Consider the following 17,228-nt stretch of genomic DNA (forward strand, 5'->3'; position numbering starts at 1 on the left):
CAGATTGAGCCTTTAAAATGTCATGCCTGATCAAGTCACTCAGTGACCTTGAATAGGTTAAAAATAAAATTCACAGTCCAAGAAGTCCTATCTTGTCCTACAGGGCCATGGGTGACCTGGCCTCCTCCTACCCTCTGAACTTCTCTCCTGCTCTGCCTCGCTCACTCTTGCATTCCAGCTCCAATGGCATGCTTGCTGCTCCTGGAACAGGCCAAGGGCTTTTCTGCCTCAGGGTATTTGCACCTGCTCTCCCCTCTGTCTGGAAATTGTTTGTCCCAAGAAGTCTCTTGGCTTGATCTTCCACTTGCCTTAGGTCTCTGCTGAAATGTCACAGATGCTCCTAGTGCTAGGAAACCTTGAGAGAGGAGATGCAGGGGGGCATCTGGGAAAAGCTACTGGATTATTTATTGAACCACTACTTTGAGTACTTACTGCATGCCAGACACTTCCAAGCAACACCTCATGGATTACAAAACTGCATCCCCTCCGCAGCCTCAGGGAGCAGGTAGGAATAGCTAACACTTAGTGCGTGCTTACCACGTGCCAGGCTAAACACTTCATAAATATGAGCTCATTTAATCCTCATAACAACCCCATGAAGTGAGTACTGCTATGGTGTCCACTTTACATCTGAAGCACAGAGAGGTCAAGTAACTTACCCCACATCACCCAGCCAGAGCTCAGTTTGAACCCATAGCTTAATCTGATGCCGATGGAGAGAAGGCATAAGGCTTAAGTAGAGCCTTTACAGGGGGCTGAGCAGGTCTTCCTCAACGTTATAAGTAGAGGTAGAGCCTTCCTTTGCGGGCAGAAGGCATTGCATGTACACAGGTGCGGAGGCAGACAGTCGCCTTGACACTGTCCAGGAAGCAGGTGTGGGTAAAGTGTGAAGTGCGGCTTGATCAAGGGAGCCAACTGAGGAGTATAAGGCTGTACTCTCTCTGTTCTTTGAGCGCCTGCCAAGTAAGGTCAAGGTGGTGGCTCTCTGCTCAGGAGTCGGGAAGTGAACGGCTGTAGTAGGTGCTGAAGGCTTTTTAAGACCTTGAAATCCTTGTTGGTCGAGCGACCGCGATCGAAGAACTTTGAAGGAGGGGATAGGGGTGGGAAAGGAAGCGGAGAAAAGGCAAGTAAGAGATAAAGGGGAAGTGCAGTTTCAGAACCGGGCTAGCTCTCTCCTCCCTGCCTGCCCAGCCTCCAGCAGCCTCTTCTCCAACTTCGCCCGGGCGACCCGCGTTGGACCCCATGGCCGACCCCAGACCCAAGAAAGCCAAGATCTGTCTCTGCATGTTTCTATGTCTTCTGGTGGCGGGGGTCATCGCGGTGGTGGTCGGAATCCGGATGTGGCGCCACTCGTCCGAGCACATGAAGTGGAATGGGACGGGCAGCACTGCCCATTTTCAAGAAATCATCCTGGAGCGATGCTACAACTACATGCGGTTGGTGCAGCCGGCGCTCAGGTGAGTTGGCGTCTTTGGCGCATGGCGGGGCACCGCGCGCGGTGGTGGCTGGGCACAGCTGGGCACAGCCGCACAGGGCGCTCCGAGTAGCCGTCTGGATTGCCTGAAACAAAGCATCGACTGTTGCGAGCCAGCTGAGAGCCCGCGGGGCAGTGCTGAGTAGGGAGTCCGGGCTCGCGACTCCGCGCGCCGGTACCCAGAGGTGCAGGCGGGCGGTGGCGAGCGCGCTGCTCCTTGGCCCTTCCGCTCAACTGGTGGACACTTGTCAGAGACGCCCGGACCCCGGCCCCGTTTGGGACCGCAGCCCCACTCGGCCAGGAAGCCGGGGAGTTGCTGGCGTTTCCTACATTTCACGGGGTTTGCGTTCGCCATCTCTGACCCAAAAGTGCCCCGGACAGTTACAGACAGCTGGTGAAGTGGCTTGCGGAGCCTGAGGTGGGAGGATGGTGTCTGAAGGGCCTGATCACTGAAATTAGTTTCATTCATTACTATAAAACAGCATCCCGATTCTTTTTGTGGCCCTGAAATGAATGTGACCACAGCATCCAAAAACAAAGCAAAACAAAGCTGTAACAACTTAAAAATTTTTTAAAGATAAAATACACGGTAAAGCGCATCTGCTTAATGAATCCGTTCAGACCCTACAAACACCACCCACATCAGTCTACGGAACCTTTCCGGAAGGTTCCTCGGGCCCTCTCCCACCTAGCTTCTAATCTCTCCCCATAGTGAACCGCTTTCTTGACTTCCGTTCTCAGGGCTTGGTTTCACCCGGAAAACTCATTTTTCGAAGTTGTACATAAAGCAGAATAAGCTGGGAAGTAAAAAGTTGCTTCTCAGGCTGCCAAAGGCGGGCAGGGGAGCCGCGATTTTCATCTGTGTGCCTGAGATCAGTTCCGCCTCCAAACACCCGCGATCCCAGGGGATGAGCCCTGAGACGCATCAGGGAGTTCCTAAATTTTATGTTTGTATCTCTTTTCTCTGACACTAAAAAGCTTGGTTCCTAATGACATTAATATAATTATGTATTCGCTTTCATATATACAAATAATTATAGGTATGTATTATTATTATTATTATTACTAACAAAATGTCTAAATGTCTTTATGGTTCTTTTTGTCCTTAGGATATAAGATATATCCACTAGTGATGAATAGTGATGTATAGAGCATGTACCACTGTCTGACACCTTATTTAAGGGATCCTTCTGGCTGCGGGGTTGAAAATAGATGGTAGTGGGGCAAGGACAGAAGCATGGAGGCCATTTAGAGTTCTTGTAGCAGTTCAGGTGAGAGGTGATTGCGACTTGGATAGTGATGGATGGTGATGAGAAGGAGAAATATTCTGGATACATTTTGAAAGTAGATTCCATGTGATTTGCTATGGACTTGTATATGGGATGTTAGAGAAAAAGAAGAAACAACAAAAACTCCAAGATTTGTGGGCTGAGTTACCAGAAAAATGAACTTCCCTTTCCCTTTTGTCAGAAAGAGAAAGACAGGGATGAAGCAAGTTGGGAAAGGAACCACCGGTTTGGCTTTGTACATATTAGTTTTGCAATGTCCATTGTCATTCAAGTGCAGATATTGAATAGGAAGCTGGTTTCTATGAGTCTAGGGTACTAGGGAGAGGTCTGGGCTGGAGATATAAATGTGGAGGTCAACTGTGCATAGAAATTCAAGCAGATGTTTCATAAGGAGGAAGTGTTAATTGTCTTATTCAAGTGATTCCGACTGGTTAAGTAAGATGAAAACTGAAAATTGACCAATGGATTGATGACTTTGACAAGATCAGTTTTAGAAGAGTGGTCATGGTGAAAGCCTGCCTGGAATGGATTCAAGAAAAAGATGGGAAGAGAGGAATTGGAGACTGTACATAGACAGCTCTCGCCAAGGGTCTTGCTGGAAAGGAGAGCAGAAATAGTGTGCTGGTTGGATGGATAAGGAGGGATTCAAGATGGAAGAAATTGGGGCTTGAGAGCCAGCTTCTTTAAAGTCCACTGAGAAGTTGTCTAAGTAAAGAATGCTTCCTGGGCTTCCCTGGTGATGCAGTGGTTAGGAATCTGCCTACCAGGGCAGCAGACATGGGTTCGAGCTCTGGTCCGGGAAGATCCCACATGCTGCAGAGCAACTAAGCCCCTGTACCACAACTACCGAGCCTGCGCTCTAGAGCCCGCAAGCCACAACTACTAAGCCCGCGTGCCACAGCTACTGAAGCCCGTGCGCCTAGAGCCCTTGCTCCTCAACAAGGGAAGCCACCGTGATAAGAAGCCCGCGCACCACAACGAAGAGTAGCCCCCGCTCACAGCAACTAGAGAAGGACCATCTAGAGAAAGCCTGCATGTGACAATGAAGACCCAACGCAGCCAAAAATAAAATAAATACATTTATATATATATAAAAAGGAATGCTTCTAGATTTCTACAGTTTCCTAAGGTCTTTGACAATTGTCCTACCAATATCAAATTCAGCAACATTTTTAAAGTGACTCACCTGGGTCATTTTTACCAAAAAATTCAACTTAGTTTTCATAGAAAACATGTTTTTTTCTTTTTCCACTTATCCAATTTATTTATGAACAATTTAATGAAAGCATATAATTAAAACAAAAACAACAAGCATAAACATATTCAAGAATAGGTAAATAAACAACCAAGTGAGTGAAAATGAAAGTTCTTGGGGATACTAGAAGTAGCCTATTAATTGTGTAGAAGATAGGCAACTTGTACAGAGAGAACAGAAAGTGGTTCAGTTAAATACTGGTCAGTAAAGAGATTTTTTGCAATAAATGAATTTAGAAGTGGTCATGCATTTTTTCTTGCCGTTAAAGATCTATTTCTTGCCTTAGACCTAGATCAGGTTAGAAAACAACCAGGACAAAATTTTCTTTAAATGAGCTGTGGTGGAAAGAACAGATGCAAGATGGTGAGAAGAAAACAGGAAACCGAATGAGAGATGAATCAAGAATTGTTTTCCTGTGTGTTTGTGTGTGTGTGTGTGTGTGTGTGTGTTTCAAAGACTAAGGGCTTGGAAGGGAAGGATTGATTATATTCACGAGTTTTCATAGTTGATATGAGTGGGGAATAAGGGCTCATCTTTTTCAAAAAAATATCACTAGTAAATACCTGCTCTGGAAGTGGGGGGATGATGAGAATCTTGCTTTTAAAGACAAAAAAGAAAGTGAAAACTGAGGTCAGAAACTTGAAGAATAAATTGAGCGTGAGAATGACATTCTTTTTTCTTCCAATGACATTTTTTTCTAATTATAAAAGTAAAACATGCCCATTTTAGAATACTTGGAAAAATACTTTTAAAATATAGCGAAGAATACAAAATCACTTACCCCCCCAAGTGGAATTCTAAATAGTGGGGCATACCACGTTTAAAAAAAAAAAGTAAGGAGCTTCACAAAAGAAAGCTATATACCTGCTTAAATGAATGGCTTCAGCTTATTAGTTTTATTTCTTCTACAATGAGGCATTTCAAGAATTGCTAAATTTAGTTCTCCACTTCTTACCTGCTGTATCAAACATGACGTATCCACATAGCAGAAAGCTGCCTACATCTTTAGTCTTTGGATGTTTTGAAGCAATTAGTAAAGCTTGATTTGAAGAGATATTAACAATTCCCCCAACACAGTTACTTGGCCATGGTCCATATTTGTCTTGATATAGTTCAAAGGTTTGTTTTCTCTTATTATGACTAATAAGCCAATGTTATAAAGTCATTTCTGGTTTTGGTACCTCATGGTGTAAATATTGTGAAATTCATAATAAAATTGCTTCCTGCATTATCTTGGTTTCTAGGAGTAAACATCTGTTTATGAATTAAGTTGTCTAGAGCAGTAATGAAATCTCCTTGGGGATTCTTTAAGAGTAAAGAAAGACGGAAGACGTACAGTTGAAACTGGGAGAGATTTAAAACTACAAAGGAATATGTGAGACTTAGATGAAAGACAATTAATCGCATTTTGGGGATCTGATTTCATGTTTTAATACTTCTTGGTAAAAATTTTAAAAGGTGCTTTGGAAACCAAGGTTATGAACATATCCCTTTACAGCTAAAAATTGTACTTTTTGTATTTGACAGGTCTAGTTTTCTTCATTCTTCCTATTCAAGGGACCACTTTCTCCTTCTTCAATATTCCTTATTCCCCACTTCATATCTCCTCTCCATTCTTTTCTTTAAACAAATTAAATGTGTTAAATTATGAAAATGTTAAATGCACTGAAATATTCATGGAACAATGTTACAACTAGCCATTTACACATTGTGCAGAATTAACAGACAATAAAACTTTTGTCATATTTCTGTCAGATCTTTCATTCCCTAGTTTTTAAAGAAATAGCATGCTATAGATAAAAATCAAAATACCTCTCCCCTCAATTTTCTTTTCTTCTTTCTCAGAGGCAAATACTACTTGTTTCACTTGTATCTTTCTAGAAATGTTCTCTGACTGTATAAGCGTATATTCATATATTCTTTTTTTCTATACACATCCTCTCTTCTCTGTCTCACTTTTTTTTCACTTAACAGTTTATCTTGATTATCAGTGTAGTTCTGTCTCATTCTAATAATATTCCACTGTATAGATTTACCATATTCTAGACTTGTACTAATGGACATTTAGGTTGTTTTAAAACTTTTGCAATATATTTCAAACCATGCTGCAATAAAATACTTGGAGATGTAAGATAGAATCCTAGAAGCAAAATCACTAAGTCAAAAAATATGCCATTTTACATTTTGAAAACGTAGCCAGATATCTCTTTATGAGGCAATTCTCTTCATGAGGCAATGAGAGTTTATTTCCTCATACATTCACTACACAGGATGTTTTCAAACTTTCTGATGTTTGCCAATCTGATAAGGGAAGATGTTACTGAATTTTAATTTTAATTTGTATTGATTTTGTGTTTTTGCCCTGTAGAATAAACTTTGCTTTTTCCACTTACCAATATGTTTTGGTGATTTTGATTACATTATTTTAGAGATTTATTCATGTTGCTATATGAGCACTAGTTCATTAATTTTAACTGCTGTATAGTACCCTGCTGAATGACCGTATCCTACTTATTAATAGATTCCCTTATTCTCAGTTTTTGCTGACATAAACAATGCTAAAACATACATGTCTACTTGTGCTTATGATTTTTTTCTAAGATGTTTACCTAGAGGCAGAATTCATAATTCTAATTCATAGAGTATGTCATTTTCACCTTTACTGGGTGTATTAATTTGCTAGAGCTGCCACAACAAAGTACCACAAACTGGGTGGCTTAAACAGTGGGAATTTATTGTCTCACAGTTCTGGAGGCCAGAAGTCTGAAATCAAGGTGTCAGAAGTGTTGGCTCTTTCTGAGGGCTGTGAGGAAGACTCTGTTACCTGACTCTCTCATTTCTAGAAGCCTTGGGCATTCCTTGCTTAGCAGATGATGTTCTCTCTGTGTCTTCACGTGTTCTTCCTTCTGTGTGTGTCTGTCTCCGGGTCCAAGTTTCCTCCTTTTCTAAGGACCCTGGTCATATTGGATTAAGGGTCACCCTTACTCTCACCTTAACTTGATCTTCTGCAAAGATCTTATTTCCAAATAAGGTCACATTCTGAGGGACTGGGAGTTAGGACTTCAACATCTTTTAGGGGACACAATTTAGCCCATAACAATGGGTGTACCAATTAAGATGCTTTTGGCTGCAAGTAAAAGAATACTCAACTATAAGAGGTTTAAAGCAAGAGATTTTTTATATATACACAAAACAAGATATCAGAAGTGGGATGGTCCTTGGGTAGGTTCAGCAGCTCACTGATGGTCCAGGACCTTTCACTCCTCCATCTCCCTAGGGTGGCTTTCATCCTTGAGCTTCTTGTCACAAGATGGCATCTGCAGTTCCAGGCAATATGTCCTTAGAGAGTGATACCCAGGAACAGAGAGCAGGAGGATGGGCAAGAGTGCCCTCCTTGCAAGTCTCTTTATCAGGAAATAGCATCTTTCCCAGAAGCCCTTCCTCAACTGCCTCTGTGCTTCCCCATGAATCTCATTAGCCAGAATTGGCTCACATGGCTGCCCAAACTGTAGAGGAGGCTTGCGAAGTGAGTATTTGATATTTGGAATCACTATGATAGGAGACATGCTTTGCCAGTAGGGAAGAAGGGTGAGGAATATCTATTTGGGTTGGGAAGCAACAGTGTCTGTCACATTACATATGGCCAAACAGGTCTCCAAATTTGTGGTATCAATTTCCTTTCACAAAAGCAGTGTGAATTTACTTGTTACTATACATCCTCACCAGCACTTGGAATTGTCAAACAATTTTGCTCATCTCTTTGTGGCTCTAATTTTTGTTTCCCTGATTACTAACATAATTGATCATTTTTTTAATGCGTTTATTGGTATTCTGGTTTCTTCTGTGAAATGCCTATTTTTGTCTTTTGCCTTTTTTTGTATTGAATTGTTTTTCTTCTTTATACGTTCAGGATTCTAATTTTTTGTCAGTTATGTGGATTGCAAATATGTTCTCCCAATCTGTGGTTTGACTCTTGACTTTATTTGTTGGGTCCTTTGTCTTAAAGAAGATTTTAATGTAATCATGTTTATCTTTTATAGTTGTGCCTTTTGTGTGTTATTTAAGAACTTATTTTCTACCAGAGGTCACAAAAGTGTCACATATAATCTAAAAATTTGTTTGATTTTCATTAAGCGTTTTATCCATATGGAATATATTTTTGTGTGTGGTATAAAGTAGGAACCTAATTTCATTTTTTTCCCTACAGATGGATAGTCAGTTGTGTGAGTACTAATTATCAAATAATCCATCCTTTATCAAGGGCTTTATAATGCCATTTCTGCTGCATATCAGGTTTATCAGTTCATTTCTGGGCTCTAATCTGTTTTATGATCTATTTTTCTCTATACCACTCCACATTGTTTAAATTACTGATGTCTTGACATTGAGTAGGGTACCTCTACATTCTGTTAGTAGACATTAGTTTACAGTTTTTTGGAAGTTTATATAAACAGAATCACATACTACATACTCTTTTGTCTCTGGCTTCTTTCATGGTTTTGGCATAATATTTTTGAATTCACCCATGTTGTTGTATGTATTAATAGTTCCTTCCCTTTTATTGCTGAATAGTAGTCCATTGTGTGTATATACCACAAGTTGTTTATCCGTTCATCTGTTGATGGGCATTTGGCTTGTATTCACTTTTTGGATACAGTATTATGAATAAAGCTCCTATGAATATTAGTATACAAGTTACTGTGTGGACACGTGGTTTCATTTTTCCTGGGTAAACGTCCAAAAATGAAATAGCTGAACCATGTAGTTTAGCTATTTAAGAAACTACTAAACTGTTTCACAAGGTAATTGTATAGTTTTATGTGTTCATCATCAGGGTATGAATATTCTAGTTGTTACACTTCCCTGCTAGAAGTGTTCTGATGGGTTTGCAATGGTATTTCAATGGTGGTTTTAATTTGCATTTTCCTCATGGCTAGTGATGTTGAACATTATCTCATGGGCTTATTGAAGTATGTATTCAAATCTTTTCCCAGTCTTTAAAAAATTAGGTTTTTGTTCTTATCATTGAGTTGTAGGTGGTTTATGTATTCTGAATACAAGTCCTTTATCAGATGTATCCTGAAAATATTTACTTCCACTTTATGACTTGCCTTTTCATCTTCTTAAATGGAGTCTTTTAAAAAGCAAAGTTTGTTTTTTAAATCCTTATACGGTCCAACTTGTTCATTTTTTCTTATATAACTGTGCTTTAGGTCTTTGATCCATTTCCAGTTAATTTTGTGTATGGTGTGAAATAAGGGTCAATTTCATTTTTTTCACATATGAAAAACCTATTTGCTGTACTATCATTTATTGAAAAAGCTTTCTCTTCCCCACTGAATCTCTTTGACTCCTTTCCTGAAAGTCAGTTGACCATGTCTGAGTCAATTCCAGGTGCCATAACAGAACACCACAGACTGGGTGGCTAATGAACAACAGAAATTTATTTCTCACAGTTCTGGAGGCTGAAAGTCCAAGATCAAGATGCCAGCAGATTCAGTGTCTGCTGAGAACCTACTTCCTAGTTCAAAGATGGCCACCTTCTCTCTGGGTCTTCACATGGAGGAAGGGAGGAGGGAGCTCTCTGGGTCTCTTTTATAAGGATGCTAATCCCATTCATGATGGCTCCACTCTCATAACCTAATTACCCCAAATGCCTCATCTCCAAATGCTATCACCTTGGGAAACAGATTTCAACTTACAAATTTTGGGGGACACAAAATTCACTCTACAGTACCATGTATATTCTGAACTCTCTGTTCTATTTCCTTGATCTATAGCTATCCTTTCACAACTCTTATATTGTCTAGATCACTGAAGCTCTTTAGCAAGTCTTGAAGCCAAATAATATAAGTCCTCCAGCTTTTCTCCTTTGATTGCTTTGGCTAGCTTGTATTTTCACATAAATTTTAGAATCAACTTGCCAATATTTTTAACAAAGCATGCTGAAATTTTGATTTGTGATTTGGTAACATCTTAATATTGAGCCTTCCAACCCATGAATATGGGATATCTCTCTATTTCCTTAGTTATTTAAAAATTTCTCTCAGCAATGTTTTGTTTTCAGAGTACAAGTCTTGCATATATTTTGTTAAATTTATGGCTCAATATTTCCCATTTTTGCATTCCTATAATTATATATATGTATATATCCTACTTTGATATAATATGTAGAATATAATTTTAATATATAGTATATAATATGTAGTAATTCATATATAGCATATGTTTAATATATACTACATAGTATATTATGTATCCTGATCAATACCTCGACCCAAAGCCTTCTCCATCTCAGTTAATGGTAACCCCATCCTTCCAGTGTGTCAGGCCCCAAACCCTGGAATTATCATTGACTCCTTATTTCTCTAACACCATGCATCCTATCTGTTAGGAAATTTACAATGAATCAAGAATCTATCACTTCTCACCATCACCACTGCTACCACCCTGGTCCAAATCACCATGGGCACTTGCCCGGATTACTGGTCTACCGTTCTCTGCCTGTTCCCTCTTTCAGACTATATTCAACAAAGCAGTCAGAGAAATCTTTTGAAACTTAAGTAATATCATGTACCTCTTGTGCTCAGTATCCTCTATGGCTCCTCAGTTCAGTATCTTCTATGGCTCCTCAGTGAGTAGAAGCTTATGAAACTCTGCTCAGTGGGGCAACATCACCTTTCTGACCTCATTTCTATCTACTGCCCACCTTGCTCACTCTGCTCCAGCCACACTGGCTTCTCTACTGTTTCTTGAACACACCAGGCACTCGGGCTGTTGGGAAGGTTTTTCCTTCTGCCCAGAACGCTGTTCGCTTGGATGTCTGTATGACTAAGTTCTTTGCTTCCTTCAATTCTTTGCTGAAAGGTCATCTACTATCCTCCTTGTTTAATGCCAAAACCAGACACCTCCTCCCCCATAACCTCTGACACCCTTATCCCATTCTATTTTTCCTTTTTTTTCATAGAATTTATAAATTTCTAGTATACTCTATAACATTAATTATCTTTATTGTCAGTCTTGCTGAAAATTGGTTTATTGTCAGTTTTGCTCTGGTAGAATGGAATTCTCACAGGACAGAGACTCTTGTGTATTTTGTTCAGTGGTGTATCTTACTTACTGATAAATGCGCCTGGAACATAGTATATGCTCAATAAATATTTGCCAGATTGATGAATTAATGATTTCTGAGCTTTCCTTCAGCCGGAAGAGTCTGATTTTAAGACCCTACTTAGGGAAGTCCTAATTGCCTCAGTGAACGCTGACCATTACTCTCTTCTTCCACTAGGTGGCAGTCTTCACCTTCAATGCAGGCTTCCAGTCGCCTCAAATTTGAGACTTCATAGCTGAGTTAACCTGCACGTTTTCTTTGGTCCAAGACAAGCTGCCCTGCAGGACATAACAGCAGGACAATTCACAGACTGAGTGTAATTACCCCTTGAGATTCAAGTGCTTTTAGGGAAGAGGATTTGGGATGTGAGCACTGTCCCCAGGGAGCAACACATTATGAAGGTGATGTTGCTGCATTGATGGGGACTTTGAAATATAATTGTCACTTATGGGAAGGATATAGGTTTAGAGAGAGGTGACATTACAGAGTTATAAAGCCTCAAGTAGGCTGACAACATACAAAATGGATTTAACCACCAAATATATCTTTTTTGTTTGTTTGTTTGTTTGTTTTCTTCACTTTAGCATAAGACTTTAACACTTTCTGCCCCATCCCCTCCTACTCCACTTACTTTCTGTTCCTATTCTGGTCTTCAAATTCTCATGTGACCTACAGGGAAACGACAACCCCTCTGGGGTCTTGGGTCCTCCTTTCTGTTAGGACCCACTTCGTTCCGGGGATAGGTAGGGACATGATTTAACATTTCCTGTGGGACGCAGCATTGTTTAGCAGGAAGAGCAGGGTTTGGACATAAGGCAGCTGTGCCACTTGCTGACTGGCTTTGGGCAAGTTACTAAGCTCTGAACCACAGTAGCAGGGGATTGTACCCCTGCCCCCCGTGGGGCTGGTGTGAGAGTTAAATTGGATGCATACAGGTGAGCACCGAGCTCAGCGCCTGGCACATGGTGAGTGCTCTGTGGTGTTCGTGCCCCCTCCTTCCTCCTTCTAGCATGACTTCTGGGCACGGGAGACAACCTACCTAGGTGGGTCAGAGGTAGGGAGAAGGGGTGAGAAGTGAACAAGAGGGAATACTCTCGGGGGATGGGTAATGGCATCTGCTGGAAGGAGCTGAGTGGAAGGAAGGGGCAGGACATCCCAGTGACCTTGAATCCTGGCATCTGTGCCCAGCCTGCATGCATTGAGCCTCCAGGTCACCAGTTAAGGAGGCCAACAGAAAACAGCTATCAGATTGAGAGTCCAGCTCAACACGGAAAGTTGCTTATTAACAAATCATGTCTTTCAGAAGCTGCTCCTGGAGCTTGTCAGGCATAAACACTGATGAAGGTGTGATGATTTTTACAGGCCTTTCGATTCTTTAATGTCCCATTCAGACTGCGGGTTACCGTCAATACCTCCCCCAAGCCCCAAGACCACCCACTACACTGTGGTTGAACAAGGTGGGTGTATCGCTGTTTGCAAGAAGACTGAGCGCTCACCATAGGGACCCACAGGGGCAGGGGAGGGCTCTGTCTGAGGATGATAGAAAGGACTTGTAAGACTCAGGCTTATTTTATGAGATTTGGCAAAGGTTCGAGGAGGCTGGCTTTGCCTGGGTGCTGCCAGGAAGCAGAGGGGAAGGGGGTAATTCTGTGATAGGGAATCTTAATAAATCTAATCTATCAGGCTGGAAGAATGAAGCAAAGCTGAAGCTGTAACTGGTAAAGAAGCAGCAGTCACTCATATGAGCTACAATGAATGGATATTGGGTCACTTTATTTGTGTGTGTGAGGTTTGGACGTTGCTTTTGTCTGTTCACATGGCGTGCTGTCATGGTCACACAGTGGCCTTACCTGATGTCACTGTCCTGGAGTTGTGGTCCACAGGAGAACACCAAGGCCTTCCTACCATTGCCAGGCCAGCTCCCACGTGTCAAGGGCTGAGTTTCTCTTTTTTATCACCACCGTCTCCACACACATACAACCTGGTGCACTCTGGGACCCAGGGAGGAAGGAGCTAAAGTAGTTAAATTTACTTATTTAGGAAGAGTGATGCCCCTGAGGGAATTAAAGGAAGGCAAGTGAGCTGCTGGGATCTCCTTGACAACTGGCCGTCTGGGCAGATACACTAGTGATATTCGTTAGAATGAAGAGACTTTTATCTCTTGAATGCCCTCAGCAGGATGTCCTTGGTTAAAGGATCACTGATAGAAAATAAATGCAGTATCTGTGAGGTGTGGGTCCCTGAAAAATCATGGAAGCTGTAGAGTTCTCCAGAGAATAAAATGGAGATGCCTCATCACTTCAGTCCTTCTGGCTGTGTGAGGAACCTTGCAAAACCTCATTTGGTAACTTCATCTATCATTCTGGGCCAGGAAGGAGGACAGAATGGACCCTGGGGGCTATACAGGATGCCGCGACCTGTCCTTGCTTTGTCTGAGCTTCTCAATGACCCGTCTCCTTGACATTATTCACAAAGTTTGATTCTGGGTGCAATCTGGGATAAGTGAGAGTGTGATCTGACAACCCGATTTTGCTTAAGGATGCAAGGAAGTCTTTAAAGTGGAAAGAAAGATGCCCTGGAAGAGGTGCATGGCTCTAGCCCTCACCTCACCCCGTATTTCATGTCATTAGGTCTTGAGAAATGGGTCTGGGTCACCAACACTAAGTCTCGCCTGGTGTTGAACTGAACTAGATGAGGAATGAGAAATGTCATCTTTTGGGCCAGAGATGTGGGAGACGGCACAGAAATGGTAGGTGGTGACCACGGGGGTTTGGACCTGAGCTGTTCCCATGTTCTAAGACCTTCCAAGAGTCTCAAATGCTTGGTCTAACAGCTCAAGCAACTTGAAAAGAAAATGAAAGTTTTGCCATGCCTCCCATTGTGATATATGCTTATTATAGAAACATTCAAAATATAGGGAAGAAAAGGTCACAAAGCAACCCTTATACTCCTAGCAACTAGATATTACTATTTTTAAGACATGGTTTGATTACTGTGGGGTTTTTTCCCACTTTTTAAAAATTGATTGTAATCATACCGGATCTTCAGTTAAAAAAATTTAACCTCTTCTTTTCTAGGTTACTTGCATAATTCAAGAATCCATTTCTGTTGTAAGCCAACAGAAAAATATAGGATGAAAGCGAAAATTCCCCTTTATTTCTCTTCCCAGAGACAACTCCAGTGATCAGTTTGATCCCATTCTTTTTCTATTTCTCTAAGTTTAGGCCTACTTTTCCCACTTAATGTAAAATAAACATCACCCAAACTATTCCAAGCTCTGTATAAAAACTTTGTTCAAAGACTGCTTTATATTTCGCTGAGTACAGGCGCCCTATAAAGCATCTCCTTTTTGTTGGGTACAAATCACTAATTACTCTGGAATCCACCAAAGAAAGCAAAGCCAGCAGGTGGTCAAAGAGAAACCCACCGAGGTTATAAACATATATCAATTTTGTGTGTGTCACAACAATTGGGGGAGAAAACAAAGAAAAATCATTCTCAAAATGAGGATACTGATTCACATTTAATCAAGTTTTTGTTTTTCTTTTTTAAATCTGTTTCTATCCTTGGTAGTAGAAAATGAGAAAATGTTCTACTCTCTATTGTGTTTGCAAATTTTAGTGCCTTGGGCAAGCCACCAGTGCTTTAGTTGTAATGAGTTTTGTTCTTTGTCTGCTCTAGACCTTGACATGAGTGTCTTGAAGATAGAAATGGTGTGTATTTATCTTTTTAGCCCTGTGTCTGTTGTGAAGCTAGCAGTAGGCCCTCGGTAAGTATCTGTGGAATGAAAGGATGGGTGGAGGAAGTAACCCAAGTGCCCATGATGGGTGAAGAGATAAACAAACTGTGGTGAATACCTACGATGAAATGTTATTCAGCCTGGAAAAAGAAGGACATTCTGACACATGTTACAACATGAACAGACCGTGAGGTAATTATGCTCAGTGAAATAAGCCAGTCACAGAAAGAAAGATATTGTTTGAGTCCACTTATAGGAGATAACTACAGTCTTCAAATTCATTGAGACAGGAAGTAGGAGGGCTGTTTCCAGGGGCCTGGGAGGAGGTGGGAATGGGAAGCTTTTGGAAAATTGCTGGTTCTGCTCTCTTCCCCTTCCCTCATCCTGCCTCAGTTGGTCCAGAGCCAGGCACTGTGTGTTTCCCAAAGCTCTCCAGGGGATCCTCATGTGTGGCCAGAGCTCACAGGACCCGGTGATGTCCAACAACCCTTCTGGGCCAGGTGACCATGAGGAGGGCCCACAGGCATGGCCTGAGCTCTCAGGAGCAGCCGCTGGGCTCACGATCCCCTTCAGAGGGAAGGGCAGGCCGCCCTAGAAGTATCACAATTAAAGCCTCTAATTTTGGAACAGAGGAGCTACTGAAGAGAAGAAAGATACTGAACTCTCAGAAATGGTTCTTACTTCTCCCACGCTGCCTCTTTAGCTAGAGACATCTGCTTCCATCCCCGCAGGACGCAGGGATCCTGAGGCCCTCTGTTTCCTCGAAACCAGCCTGCTTGCTCGAAACAGCTTTTGCTTGGCAGCCATTTGATTTGATGGAACGGTGCTCTACCCAGGGGGACAAAAATGAGGACTGTGGGCTTTGCAAATAAAAATAACTAAATTAAGGGCTCACATTTTTACAACCACACTTGTGAACTTGAGGCCCATGTCTGCAATGACATGTATGAATGAGTACTGCTGACATCTCTGTACCCTCTGTCCTAATTTCTTTTTATTTTTATCTATCTATATTTCTTTTTTTGTTGTTGTTGTTGGCTGTGCAGCGTTGTATGCGGGATCTTAGTTCCCTGACCAGGGATCAAACCCGCACCCCCTGCAGTGGAAGCGTGGAGTCCTAACCACTGGACCGCCAGGGAATTCCCTCTATCTTTCTTTCTATCTATCTACCAATTAAAATGCTTATTGCTCATCCACGGTGAAATGCTTACTTTCGATTTTTAAAAAATTTTTGTTGAGGGCTTCCCTGGTGGCGCAGTGGTTGAGAATCTGCCTGCCAATTCAGGGGACACGGGTTCAAGCCCTGGTCTGGGAAGATCCCACATGCCGCGGAGCAACTAGGCCCGTGAGCCACAATTACTGAGCCTGCGCGTCTGGAGCCTGTGCTCCGCAACAAGAGAGGCCGTGATAGTGAGAGGCCCGCGCACCGCGATGAAGAGTGGCCCCCGCTTGCCACAACTAGAGAGAGCCCTCGCACAGAAACAAAGACCCAACACAGCCAAAACTAAATAAATAAATAAATAAACAAAGTAAACAATGGGTTAAAAAAAAATTTTTTTGTTGTTGAAATATAGTTGATTTTCAATGTCGTGTTAGTATCAACCATACAGCAAAGTGATTGTTTATATATGTATATATGTATAGATACATATTCTTTTTTAGATTCTTTTCCATTATAGGTTATTACAAGATATTGAGTATAGTCCCCTGTGCTATACAGTAGGTCCCTGTTGGTTATCTATTTTATTTCTAGTAGTGTGTATATTTTAATCCCAAACTCCGAATTTATCCCTCCCCCCAGATTTTAAGGATGAAAAGTGGCTTCATAAAGCCTGCCCCCAACCTTCTCATCACCACTTCCCATTTCCTCTTACTTTTGGGGCATGTAGGAGGCTCTGGTCTCAGACAGTGAAAGGGAAGATGGATGAGTTATAAACTCTTCCAAGGTCTGTTTCAACTCTGATGTTCTAAACTCTGCTCCTCCTAAACAAGGAACTCTGTTTAATTTTTAACCTGGGGTTTCTTGAATTCTTAAGGTAATGTGTCTTGAAGGGGTCTATATACCTAAAAAGCATAAAAATCTTCTTGGAGGTCTGTGAGTTCTCCCGTTTTTGGTGGTGAAAGCATCTGGTATATGGTAGGTGCCCAGCGCGTGGTGATTTCTCTGAACTGCCAGCTTTTTTGTGGTGGAAAATTCTCTTGTCCTTCCACGTCAAGGAGATGTATCTCCTCTTCCACTCTTTGTGGCTGAGGAGGGAGGCAGAAGAGTTTACGAGGGAGTTGGGATCAGAACAGGAAATTCCTGAGAGGGCCACTGCATTACATTAATTGAAGTAAAACATGGTCCTCCAAAGTAAAAC

General features: G+C 41.7%; 1 protein-coding gene across 1 annotated transcript in view; it reads left to right on the forward strand.

Moving 5' to 3' along the window:
• Positions 1 to 1,242: 1,242 nt before the first annotated feature.
• Positions 1,243 to 17,228, forward strand: part of CD38 (CD38 molecule) — a 36,351-nt gene continuing 20,365 nt past the window's right edge. The window contains exon 1 of the mRNA XM_061191254.1: positions 1,243 to 1,457. Within this exon, the coding sequence (XP_061047237.1) occupies positions 1,243 to 1,457 (215 nt within the window). The remainder of the gene's footprint in view (positions 1,458 to 17,228) is intronic.

Source organism: Eubalaena glacialis, chromosome 5 (genome assembly GCF_028564815.1).
Source record: "Eubalaena glacialis isolate mEubGla1 chromosome 5, mEubGla1.1.hap2.+ XY, whole genome shotgun sequence".
Lineage (NCBI taxonomy): Eukaryota > Metazoa > Chordata > Mammalia > Artiodactyla > Balaenidae > Eubalaena > Eubalaena glacialis.